Source organism: Microcaecilia unicolor, chromosome 12 (genome assembly GCF_901765095.1).
Source record: "Microcaecilia unicolor chromosome 12, aMicUni1.1, whole genome shotgun sequence".
NCBI lineage: Eukaryota > Metazoa > Chordata > Amphibia > Gymnophiona > Siphonopidae > Microcaecilia > Microcaecilia unicolor.
The window spans coordinates 56,766,843-56,780,171 of NC_044042.1; the positions used below are offsets into that span (position 1 = coordinate 56,766,843).

General features: G+C 42.3%; 1 protein-coding gene across 1 annotated transcript in view; it reads left to right on the forward strand.

Annotated features, from left to right (window-relative positions):
- NFRKB (nuclear factor related to kappaB binding protein) overlaps positions 1–13,329 on the forward strand; it is a 114,201-nt gene that overhangs the window by 35,779 nt on the left and 65,093 nt on the right. Inside the window, exons 7-10 of the mRNA XM_030221018.1 lie at positions 6,396–6,480; positions 7,622–7,805; positions 10,078–10,222; positions 12,242–12,368. Of these exons, the coding sequence (XP_030076878.1) occupies positions 6,396–6,480; positions 7,622–7,805; positions 10,078–10,222; positions 12,242–12,368 (541 nt within the window). The remainder of the gene's footprint in view (positions 1–6,395; positions 6,481–7,621; positions 7,806–10,077; positions 10,223–12,241; positions 12,369–13,329) is intronic.

A 13,329-nucleotide genomic window follows, 5' to 3' on the forward strand; every position in this document is an offset into this window, starting at 1 on the left:
AGATTATCTGCTAATGACTCGATCACTTCTGGAGGGATAAGAGAGGCTAGGATAGGGCCTTATGCAATCTCAGATCACGCAGAGGTCTGGGTGAACTGGCAGCCGACTGGTGTGGATGAGAAAATAGATCATGGTCATTTCCGAGTCATTTTAAAAAGACTAGAGATAGAGAAATTTTGAGACTGGAGACCCAGGTTAAAAGCTTGCCTAAGAAATTTGGGGAGACGCCGAATGTTCGCCTAAGAAAGGAGCTTTTATCGGCTCAGGTGGCCCTTAACCACTACTCCACGAGCGGGAGGTAAATCACAGGCTTATTACAAATTCCAACTGTATAATTTGGGAGTAAGGAGGGAAGATGATGGCTCGTCTTATAGCTCGGAAACAGGCCTCTCGTATTATAGTTTCCTTGAGAGACCGGGCGGCAAACTGTGTCACTCTGACTCTGAAATACGAGATATTTTTTAAAGATTTTTATATCCAATTATATGCAGGGGGAGAGAGATCGGATCTTGATGGTACTCTATATTTGGATGGTTTGGATTTCCCAAAATTGGACTGATAAGGAGAGGGAAACATTAAATGCTCCTATAAGTATTGACAAAGTGCGTTGGGGCAATTGGGGGGCAGTCGGGGAAAGCACCGGGGCCGGGTGGCCTAAGAGTGGAGTTTTATAAAATGATGGGAGAGGATATTATCCCACCTTTGGTAGACGCGTATAATGAATGGGTGGAGAAAGGGGAGCTTCCTGCCCAGCTAAATGTGGCTTGTATTATATTGATTCCGAAGCCCAAACGAGATGTCACCCTGCTGGCATCTTATCGGCCCATATCACTACTGAACTGTGAGGTAAAATTTTTCGCAAAGATACTGGCAAACAGAATGAGCCATGTGTTGCCGAGGATTATACATGAGGCACAGGTGGGCTTTGTCAAGGTGTCGAACTATATCAAAGAACCTTGAAGGATTCTGCTCTCATTAGAGAAGATTGGGATGGAGGGTGGCTCCGCCCTGATGGTCACTTTCAATGCGGAGAAAGCCTTTGATCGTGTAGGATGGGATTTTTTGTTTACTGTACTGGAAGAATATGGCTTTGAGGGTTGGTTTTTGAGAGCAGTTAAGGCGCTTTACACCTCACCGAGAGCGAGAGTTATGGTGAATGATAGATGCTCAGAAGATTTTGAGATAGAACGGGGTACCCGACAGGGATACCCCCTATCACCGTTACTGTTTGCACTATATCTGGACCCATTGATTAGAGACATTCATTACAATCCAGCCATTATGGGGTGACATTGGGCAAAATCAAGTTTGAAGTAGCAGCCTTTGCTGATGACCTCTTGGTCTTGCTAACCAAACCAGTAGATTCATTGTTAGCATTGCTGGAGATATTTAAGGAATTTGGTGACTACTCTGGTTTTAGTTTAAATTTGGAGAAGTCGGAGGCCTTGGCCACTGATGAGGCTATTGGTAGAAATTGGCCTGGGCGAATGGATGTTTTCCGTATCTGGGTGTCCTGATGACACCAGGGACGGCCGGACCTCTACAGACTTAACATAAGGCAGCTATTATCCCATACTAAACAGTGGGATGCCTGCCGTTCCCCTTGATAGGACGCTTAGGACTCATTCGTATGGTGATCCTTCCTCGGTGGTTATATGTCCTGCAAACTCTCCGTATTGTCTGTGGAATAAAGATCTGGGCAGTTTTAATCGGATGGTGATGAGGTTCTGCTGGGCAAAAAAGAAGGCAAAATGAAATATCAGTTGATGTGGGGGGGGGGGGGGGGGGGCTGGAAGCAGGGGGGCATCGGATTGCCCAATTTGAAGTTATATACAGTGGTGGAAAAAGTATTTGATCCCTTGCTGATTTTGTAAGTTTTGCCCACTGACAAAGACATGAGCAGCCCATAATTGAAGGGTAGGTTATTGGTACAGTGAGAGATAGCACATCACAAATTAAATCCGGAAAATCACATTGTGGAAAGTATATGAAATTTATTTGCTTCTGCAGAGGGAAATAGTATTTGATCCCCCACCAACCAGTAAGAGATCTGGCCCCTACAGACCAGGTAGATGCTCCAAATCAACTCGTTACCTGCATGACAGACAGCTGTCGGCATGGTCACCTGTATGAAAGACACCTGTCCACAGACTCAGTGAATCAGTCAGACCTCTAAACCTCTACAAAATGGCCAAGAGCAAGGAGCTGTCTAAGGATGTCAGGGACAAGATCATACACCTGCACAAGGCTGGAATGGGCTACAAAACCATCAGTAAGACGCTGGGCGAGAAGGAGACAACTGTTGGTGCCATAGTAAGAAAATGGAAGAAGTACAAAATGACTGTCAATCGACAAAGATCTGGGGCTCCACGCAAAATCTCACCCTCGTGGGGTATCCTTGATCATGAGGAAGGTTAGAAATCAGCCTACAACTACAAGGGGGGAACTTGTCAATGATCTCAAGGCAGCTGGGACCACTGTCACCACGAAAACCATTGGTAACACATTACGACATAACGGATTGCAATCCTGCAGTGCCCGCAAGGTCCCCCTGCTCCGAAGGCACATGTGACGGCCCGTCTGAAGTTTGCCAGTGAACACCTGGATGATGCCGAGAGTGATTGGGAGAAGGTGCTGTGGTCAGATGAGACAAAAATTGAGCTCTTTGGCATGAACTCAACTCGCCGTGTTTGGAGGAAGAGAAATGCTGCCTATGACCCAAAGAACACCGTCCCCACTGTCAAGCATGGAGGCGGAAATGTTATGTTTTGGGGGTGTTTCTCTGCTAAGGGCACAGGACTACTTCACCGCATCAATGGGAGAATGGATGGGGCCATGTACCGTACAATTCTGAGTGACAACCTCCTTCCCTCCGCCATGGCCTTAAAAATGGGTCGTGGCTGGGTCTTCCAGCACGACAATGACCCAAAACATACAGCCAAGGCAACAAGGAGTGGCTCAGGAAGAAGCACATTAGGGTCATGGAGTGGCCTAGCCAGTCACCAGACCTTAATCCCATTGAAAACTTATGGAGGGAGCTGAAGCTGCGAGTTGCCAAGCGACAGCCCAGAACTCTTAATGATTTAGAGATGATCTGCAAAGAGGAGTGGACCAAAATTCCTCCTGACATGTGTGCAAACCTCATCATCAACTACAGAAGACGTCTGACCGCTGTGCTTGCCAACAAGGGTTTTGCCACCAAGTATTAGGTCTTGTTTGCCAGAGGGATTAAATACTTATTTCCCTCTGCAGAATGCAAATAAATTCATATACTTTCCACAATGTGATTTTCCGGATTTAATTTGTGATGTGCTATCTCTCACTGTTACCAATAACCTACCCTTCAATTATGGGCTGCTCATGTCTTTGTCAGTGGGCAAACTTACAAAATCAGCAAGGGATCAAATACTTATTTCCACCACTGTAATGTAGCCTGTTTATAAGACATGTTGGAGATTGGCTAGTTGAGTCGAATCACTATACTCCCATTAGATCTGGAGGAGGCTTTTTTTTGCTCCTTATCGTTTGATGTCATTGTTGCAGGTAGAAGATCTCTGATTCCTAGTTGCTTTAGAAAGAGTTTATTGCTGAGGCCCTTGAAAGAGGCTTGGAAGTTTTTGGAGCAATGCATGGAGGTGGATCCGGGCTGTCACGGAACCTATTGACTATACGTGGGAACACTATGTTTTTGTCAGGTTTGGAAAATCCAATCTTTAAGTGTTCGGAAGAAAGAGGCTTTGATTGCTTAGATGCAGTTCTAGGTTTGGACGGGCAGATAATAGACCGTTGGAGCAACTACTGGGTACCGGGGTTCAACAGTGGAGGGGATACCTTTGCTCATTGTCAACTGAAACACTTTATAAAATCCCTAGGCGAGGAGTGGCTTTTGTCAGAGGCCGGGGGCTAAGTTGAAAGATTTTTTTTGAGGACATTTCAGATACTGCACCATCTGTCTCTGACATGTATAAGGCGTTGGGGACATTAGGGCCTAATAAGGATGTGAGGTAAGTAAAAGCACACTGGGAGAAGGATTTGGGAGTGGATTTGTCTTCATGGGATGTTATTGGGCAATTGAAGGGAATTTCAAAGTTAGTCAGTGGGGCCCAATATCGGGAATGCGCCTTTCGGGTGGTAGACAGAGCCTACTTTACCCAGGTCCAGTTAGCGAAATTTGGAGGGATGCAGACATCTTTGTGTCCACATTGTAAAGGGCTGAAAACACGTTTTATCATGCTTTCTGGGGCTGTGAAGTTATCCAGGGCTTTTGGACTAGAGTTTCAAATTACCTGTCATCTCTGTTGTCTCCTGAGGTAGTGGAACATCTTCGAATGTTATTAGATTTGCATGGTTCATTCAGAGGGAATTCATCAGAGGATACCTTGTTATTTCGTAAGTTGTGCCTGTTGACAAGGAAATGTATATTGCAGTATTGGACATCAGAGGCAGCTCCAGAATTTTGGCATTGGCGAAATCTTGTCCACCAGTTGATGATGTGGGAGGCAAGAGAATCTAAAGGATCCCCAAAACGTAAAATTCACTTCTTAAAGGTTTGGGGGATATATATAGATATATTATCGGCCAAGAGCAAGAGCTTTGTACTCAATGTGTTGTGAATGGTATGGTGATAAAGGGAAGTGAGGCTATTTTCTCCTTTGTACTGTTAAGAGTTTTCCGTGGGAAGGGGATGGGGAGTGAGGTGGGGCGTAGGGAGGGGGAAGGCTGGGGGGGGGAGGGTTTAGGGGTGCAATGGGGGGGGCGGGAAGGGAGGAGAAGATAGGGCTAAAAGGGGAGGGGGTGGGTAAAGGGAATAAGAAATAAGTTGAAGGCAGTAAGTTCAGACTGCTTTGTGTTGAATACGTTGGTATCATTTTATGCGATGTAACTGTTGAAACATATGTCGTTTGTAACTTGCATACTGTTTTCAATAAAAAAACGTTGAAATATAAATATTGTTACTACTGTAATTGTCTATTGCCTTGTGTCTATATTATTCTGCTCAGTGTGTGGCGGCTGCCAAAAAAGCAAACACGATGCTAGGAATTATTAGGAAAGGGATGGTGAATAAGACCAAAAATACTATAATGCCTTTAAATACTATAATGCCTTTGTTTCGCTCCATGGTGCGACCGCATCTTGAGTATTGCATTCAGTTCTGGTCGCCGTATCTCAAAAAAGATATAGCGGAATTAGAAAAGGCTCAAAGAAGAGCGACCAAAACGATAAAGGGGATAGAACTCCTCTCTTATGAGGAAAGGCTGAGGAGGTTAGGGCTCTTCAGCTTGGAAAAGAGACGGATGAGGGGAGATATGATTGAGGTCTACAAAATCCTGAGTGGTATAGAACTAGTAGAAGTAAATCAGTTTTTTTACTCATTCTTAAAGTACAAAGATTAGGGGGCACTCGAGGAAGTTACATGGAAATACTTTAAAAACAAATAGGAGGAAATATGTTTTCACTCAATGAATAGTTAAGCTCTGGAACTCTTTGCCAGAGGATGTGGTAACAGTGGTTAGCATATCTGGGTTTAAAAAAGGTTTGGACAAATTCCTGGAGGAAAGTCCATACTAGTCTGCTGTTGAGACAGACATGGGGAAGCAACTGCTTGCCCAGGGATTGGTAGCATGGAATGTTGTTTCTAATTGGGTTTCTGCCAGGTACTTGTGATCTGGCTTGACCACTGTTTGGAAGACAGGATACTGGGCTAGATGGACCATTGGTCTTGACCCACAGTGGCTACTCTTATGTTCTTATATGTTTGCTTTGAGTGAGTTTCTTCAAAAAGGCAATAAATCCTAATAAATAAATATATTTGTATTCTACTCTGGATTTTGTGGGATTTTCAACATATAAATGTGCACATATAGTCATTCTGAAAATTTTATTTCAATGAATATCCCATGACTACCAATTTGTGTGGCTAGAAATACTCTGATACTTTCCAAAATTCAACATTATACTTGTAGTTTCATACTGTCCGCATCACCTGGAATACCTTCCATTAAAAGTAGGTGAAATTACACTTGAAATAATTTATATATATTTTTACCCTTCTGTCAAGTTGACACTTTTATAGAAGTCTAGTTCCATGGGTAAAGCACCATTTTAGTTCTGGAAAAGTTTTTAAAAATGACCCTCCTTGTTTTAAGACAGGTAGCAAGCACCTATTCATAATCAAGGTTCGGATTTGAACTTCAAATATTTCTTGCAAACTGTTTTGGTAATAGGTGCTTCTGGTGCATTAGTAAGAGAAAAGATAGGAAAAAAGGATACATTCTGGCAGGCTGTTTAAGGTCTGATGGTTGTGTGATCCCACCCTCTATATTTCAAGTTCAGACTCTGCTTTATTTTCAGTTGGATTGTTCTTATTACACCTCTTGTCTTGTCACTTTCTGTAGGACCATCCTGGCTTAGTGACAGCTGACCTGACCCTGAATGACATCATGGCCCGAGTGAATACAGGCAAAAGGGGCTCCCTTGCAGGTCAGTACTTCATTTTTCTGCTACAGTGGAAACATAACCCTTGGTGATTACAAAAGTGGGACTTCCTTAAGCTAGTGGTAATTTGAAGGGGAAGGTAAAGCTGAATGTCATCTGGAAGAAGGAGAACTATCTGGCATAACCAGATGTGCTGTTTTCTTTGCACCATTTCTTAACATAGCTTCATTTGAGCTGCAATGTCTTTCAGCTTTAGTTTTCTCTTCCCCAATTGTGGTAGGTGAAATGAATTTCTATTGCTCAGTTGTGCTAGATAAAATGAGACACTGGCATAGCTTAAAGTACTGTAACAAAGGTTTGGAGGAGAAGTAAAATTACTGACTGTACATTCTTGTGTATTTGATGGCAATGATTATATCAAAATAGCTCTTTCTAAGTTGAATTTGCCTTAACGTATCCCTTTCTCCACTTCGTGTGAAGCATGTATTTGTCCGTTTTCTCAGATTGTATTATTTATTGTGTTGATCCTGTAAGCATTTTTCTCTTTCCCCAGCTAATCTTTTTAGGCTTGAATGTTTCCACAGGTGGGCATACTCTAGTTCTTTGACTTCTTTATGGAATAGTGTTCCCTCATATATTAGGAAAATTGGTGATCTTTCAGAATTTCATAGAAGCATTGAAACGTTTTTGTTTAGCTTATAGATATATTGTTCATTTTTTAACTTATAAACACTGGTCTGGTTTGTTTTATGGGATGGGATTGATAATACTATATGATTTTATGTATTTTTTTCTGTATATTATTATTTTGTTATATTTATATTATATGTAACCCGCCGTTCTGGGCGTAATTAGTAGAGCAGGCTAAATACATTCATGTGCAGAACAGCAGTTGTATGGCTTCTTTTGGCATTTTGGCTGCTATTTCTGTGGTTCATGCAAGAGACAGGGCTGTTTAATTATTTTTAGCTAAAAAGGATCATCTTTCTGTGTGGTACTGTGATGAAACTTTTCAGGTGTAGCAGATGACCTTTCTGCTGTAATGTACTGTAAATTATAGAGTCCAACTCTTGCCCTGTATTTCAACTAAGTCCTGATATTCAGTCTTAATGCGTTAATATACATTGTTTGCAGTTTTCCTTGGAGAGGTCTATTGCCATGAATAAGTTCTTTATGTCTTTTAAAGCCTTGTTTGACCTCGCAGTCCTTAAGAAGAAGGTGAAAGATAAGGAGGACAAAAAGAGGAAGAAATTGAAGGTCATTAAGTCAGAGGTGGAAGATTTGCCAGAGCATCTGAGCAATGTTGACGCACTCCCCTCCGCCTTATCACCGGAGCCACAGCCAGTCCCATTACCAGTTGTGAAGGAAGAGTGAGTTTACTTTTACATACATGCAGTGCAACAAGTCACATTCCTCTGTTAGCATGACAACACATGTCACTGAGCACTTGGCAATTTGGGTCTGTTGCCACTATAAATAGCACCTATTGCATTGTTCGTATTTTATTTTATGTGTTTATTTTGTTCAGTTTGATTACATGGCTTAATCAGCATAACTCATAAGATACAAAAACAACAACAACATAAGCCCATTTACAGCTTATTAGCAACCTTTTAAGGATTCATGTAGTAATAGCAAATTGTTTAAATCATGATGATTTCCAATACAGTTTATGAAACTTCATATAATTACTTTCAAAACACAAAGATAAAGGTAAGGGTTCCACATATTTGCTCTTAAATAAGCAAAAGCTTGTTGTTGGGTGCACTGTAATTGCGACTGAGAGGGAATGGTCAACAAAGCTTGCTGCGTAGACCGAAGTAATTTCAGTGGAACATGAGGGATCAACAGATCCATTAAGTAATGTGGATCCATTAAGTAATTACGGAGTCTCAGTGCCTGAAAAATGACATGCAGCACCTTGAACTTAATTCTACTCCCCACCTGTAGCCAGTAAAATGATTATAAAATGGGGATGATATAATTGTAGTGCTTCCTTGCTCTTAACAATCTAGCAGCTGTGTTTTTTTATCAACTGGTCAGCACAGTTGCTTTTTGGGAAGGCCTACATACAAGCTATTACAATAATCAAGATGGTTTGGTCTTAGAGTGTGCATCATAATAGCCATGTTATGCTGCTCCAGTTCATGTCTGTCCCCCTAGTCTGCCTCCTACACACTTTTTAAAATATTTTTTTACAAGTGAGGTTGGTGGAGTGGCTGGACAGAAATATGAAATAATGGACCAATATGATATCTATTGTGCAGGGATGTGCTTGAATGATCACTAATGAATATGGATTTGATAGATCAGCTCTTAAGTTCTAATGGGCAAAATCCCCCTGTCTTACACTCACCACAAGTTCAACACAGTTTGTTTACTCAAATGTTTGTATTTAATACAAGACTTAATATTCTACCATTCACAGGATATTGGAATGATTTACAAAAAACCCCCCACTATAAATAATGCAGAGGAAAAGAAAAAAATAAAGATAGAATGGAGTTCAAGAAGATTCTCCTATAGGACTAATATCTCTAATCGTCCACTGACCTTAAGTTGCCAGAGGTGCAGGAAAAGTAATACACCTTAAGGCTTGCTTTAATTCTAGCCTTGGAATCTTCAGTTTCAAAAATGTTGGGTCGCAAGTTCATAGCAGTGTAGCTAGATTATAAAAGGCTGAATTTTGGGTAACCTCAAGGCATGCCGGGGGAGGGGGAAGAATAAACAATAGCCTATCATTTTAAAAATGAAGCACTCATGATGGTGTGTGAGGGCTCAGATTGTTGAAAAGTGATGCTGGTTGTCTGGTACACATGGTTTTAAATGCCATAACCAAGATCTTGAATTTAACTGTATAGACTACCTGCAACCAATGACTGTCTTTAAGCAAAGGAGAACTATGGTTAGTCCTTTTAGTTATCATGGTAGAGCAATCAAATGGCAGTGTTTCAAATAGTCTGAAGTCTGTTTAGCATAAGCCTATGGATCTTGTTGTAGAGAGCATTGCAGTAGTCAATACAGCTAATGAATAAGGACAAGTAATGCAGTTCTATCAAGTATCTGTTATCTTTTTATGACAATGTCAATAAACCTATGTAAGCCACATTGAGCCTGCAAATGGGTGGGGGAATGTGGGATACAAATGCAATAAATAATAATGAGATATGAATAATTTTGCAATTTTAGGGGCTTTGCTACTCAGTATTGAGGTGTATTAGAGTTGTGGGTTCATTAGAACCCACCTCCTGTAGTAGGGGTGGAGGGATGGGATGGAAGGTGGGTATAATAGATCAGGTGTGAGGTACATTAGCAAACTTGTTTGTGGAATCCCAGTGCTGGAATAGCAGGAGTGTTATAGGTCAGGATCAGGATACTTTGATAGAGCTATGTAAATGGAGTGGGGTTTCTTGTGCTGGAATAGCAGGAGGCAGGCAGAGCTGAACTCAGAGGATTGAAATAACACAGCTCTAGTTCTGGACTGAGGCACACTGTCATTCTATAGAGCAGAAGTATCCTATTTGTACTGTACCTGCACATAGAAATTTCATTATTCTAAGTACCAGATTTCAACCAATACAATAATCCAGAGACAAAATGCAGATAAGATGGTCCTAAAATTTGTCTTTCCTTTTCTTAAAGACCCTTGGAAGAGGACGAGGAGGAAGAGGAGGAGGAGGAAGAGGAAGATGTGAAGCCTGGTCTTGCATTTAATGAAATCTCTCCCAACTTCTTCTGCCTGTTGATGGAGATCCTGCTTCTGGAGGGTCAGGCTGGTCTGCCATTGGTGAGAAGTGCAGTGAACTGGGACTTCTTTATTTCTAGGGGTAACGGAATAAGATGAATGCTCCTCCTCACTATCCCATAATTTTTATTTTGCCTTTTCTGTTCACAAAATTCACTAGACAGCAGAATTCAAACAACTGATTTAATCCATAAATCTGATATCATGTTGTCAGTGTGTGGTTCCCATATCCCATTGTCTGTTATTGAAATGTGAATTTAATGAGTGACTTCCCAAGTCTAATAGAGATCTTGGTGAACAAAGTATCTTTCTTTTGCCTATTGTCGGGGGTAGACCGGTCTTGGTGCTGATAAGCTGTTTGTACCCCCCCAACACAAGTTCAGAACACAGCTCTTTGGTAGTAAGCCACCAGCTTTATTGTACTTTGCATCGGGAACACAATCTTAACTTCAGCAGACTCAATTAACTCTGTAGTACTCCTGTGATACTTTTCCCCCAGAATACAGCCTTAGCTTCAGCAGACCCAGTTAACTCAGCAATACTCCTGCCCCGGGTTCTCTAAACTCTATCCAGGCTTCTCTGGTCTCCTCATAAACGTCACGCTGTCTCACAGCTTTACACAGCAGTCCATTCCTTTTTAGCAACTTTATCACTCAGTTCACTTCCTCTACATCTCCCAGCTTTCAGGCTTACAGATAAGGGCTTTTCCTCTTGAGCCCGGCAGGTAGTTCTCAGTGCTCCCCATCTGGTTCAATGCTGCTCTGCTACAGCACATTGCTTTGGCCCTTTGCACTGGCCTCTGCCTTCCAGAGCTAATGAAGGCAGATGGGGAATGGTCCCACCCTGTATTCCATTGGCATTGGAACCCTCCCACTGACCACTTCCCAGAGCTGAGGCAGATCAATCACATTGTATGTTCCTTTAAAGTGAACTCTCAGCATAGCTTCTTGCAATGCCAAAGTCCTTATCCTCTTTGGGCATTCCAGTTCCCAGGCAACTCTAGCCTCACAGGCAGGGCAGGTCTGTGGCTCTCTCTTTGTCTCTGTCTGTCTGTCTATCTATCTATCTGTCTGTGTGTGTGTGTGTATGTCTCTTTCTCTCTGGAACTGTCTTTCTTCTCTTCTTACTATTCTCACTGCCCTTTGTAGCTGCCTTCTTCTGTTCCAGTAGCTTCTGACCTCTCCTTCCTTCCTCCCTCTGGTTACCCTTCTTTCCCATTGGCTAAATCAGGAGGAGACTACAATTCCCAGCCTGCCTACAGGAGCTTTCTACAGCTAGGGCTAGGAGATCTATCTTTCCCAGCATACCCATAGAATCCTTCCTTCCAGCCTGGGCTTCCCTGCATGATTGTCTGGTTATGCCTACCCATCCCACACATCCTTTACTTAACATTTCTCTGAGGATAAATCTGGTGTGCCTGCAGGTAAGCTTCTCTGCCTTCCCCTTCCTGGCTTTCCCTTTGTCACCCTCCTGTGGGGAACACAAAGGCTCACACACTGTCCATGGACAACACACACGCAACCCCACAGCCTCCCCCCACTTTGTCATTCTTTCAGGTAAGAGCTTGTTTGCTGTCTGTTTCCTTATGGCTCCCCTCCATTCTTAGTGCTGAGGCTTCCCTTACGGATTCTGAGGATTTGTGGGGCCAATCTTTTGGATGTCTTCACTTCTTTTTTTTGGGGGGGGGCAAACAAACCTATATGATTCCCTCACAAGCAGTCATACGCTGTTTTACTTTTGACAGACTACACAGAGACTTTAAAGTATTTGTTTCAATCATTCAAAGGCCTTTTTCAAGACCACCTAACTTTCAGATGATTCCAAGTACCAGAATCATTTAAGACTCTTGAGGCAGGCCTATGGCCGAAATACGGTACTGTGTCGAGTCTGTGAATAAAGTGGTACTTTATACATCAGTATCCCGTCTCCCTGGAGTCATTGGTCCACTTCCCACTTCCTTTTAACTGCATTTTGTTTTTAACATCCTTGGATAAAACATCATGATTTACTAGTTACTGGTGGACCCTGGCAAGAACTCAGTGTGTGCCTTATGATTTTTAGATGGTGGACAAAGTTCTGGAATGGCAATCATCTCCAGCTAGCACATTAAACAGTTGGTTCTCCTGTGCCCCAAACTGGTGTGAACTAGTGCGTCCTGCACTCCTGTACCTCGCTGGGGACACTAGAGGTAAGCTTTATCATACTTTGTGTTCCTGGGTGGTGAGTATTGCAGCCATGCTTTATAGTCTTCATGCTTTGAAGCCCATTAAATAACAATTCTTAAAGGTTACCATAGCTTCCATTTCTGTAAAAATACATAACGTGGAAGTTTGCATTAACTCATTTTGCAGTAGCCTGTTTTCTCATGCTAACGCCATGTTAAGGTCTTAACGTCCTTTAGTAAAAGAGCCCCAAAGTTTACCAGCATCCTTATCACACATGTTAAAAAAAAAAAAAAAGTAACAGCCCCCTTAGTTACTCAGTCCACCAGTTGATCAAATTTAATTGATAATTGAATTCAGCTGATTGAACATTGCCAGGCTTGATTTTAGCCAGTTCTGTTGAATCTAAACCTTACTTTATATTGAACCTTACTGTGAAAGTGATGTAGTTACAAAGTTTCTACAAGAATGCTAGGCCACAATCAAAGGAAATTCCAGAAGAGATGAGGAAAGAAATTCTTGAAATATATTAGTCTGGAAAGGATTACAAAGCCATTTACTACTACTAATACTTAACATTTCTAGAGCGCTACTAGGGTTACGCAGCGCTGTACAGTTTAACAAAGAAGGACAGTCCCTGCTCCAAGGGGCTTACAATCTAAAGGACGAAATGTCAAGTTGGGGCCGTCTAGATTTCCTGAATAGAGGTATGGTGGTTAGGTGCTGAAGGCGACATTGAAGAGGTGGGCTTTGAGCAAGGATTTGAAGATGGGCAAGGACGGGGCCTGGCGAATGGGCTCAGGGAGTTTATTCCAAGCATGGGGTGAGGCGAGGCAGAAAGGGCGGAGCCTGGAGTTGGCGGTGGTGGAGAAGGGTACTGAAAGGAGGGATTTCTAAAACTCTGGAACTCCACTGAACCACAGTAAGAGCCATTGTTACCAAATGTGGAAAACTTGGAATAGTGGTGTATCTCCTCAGGAGTGGCCA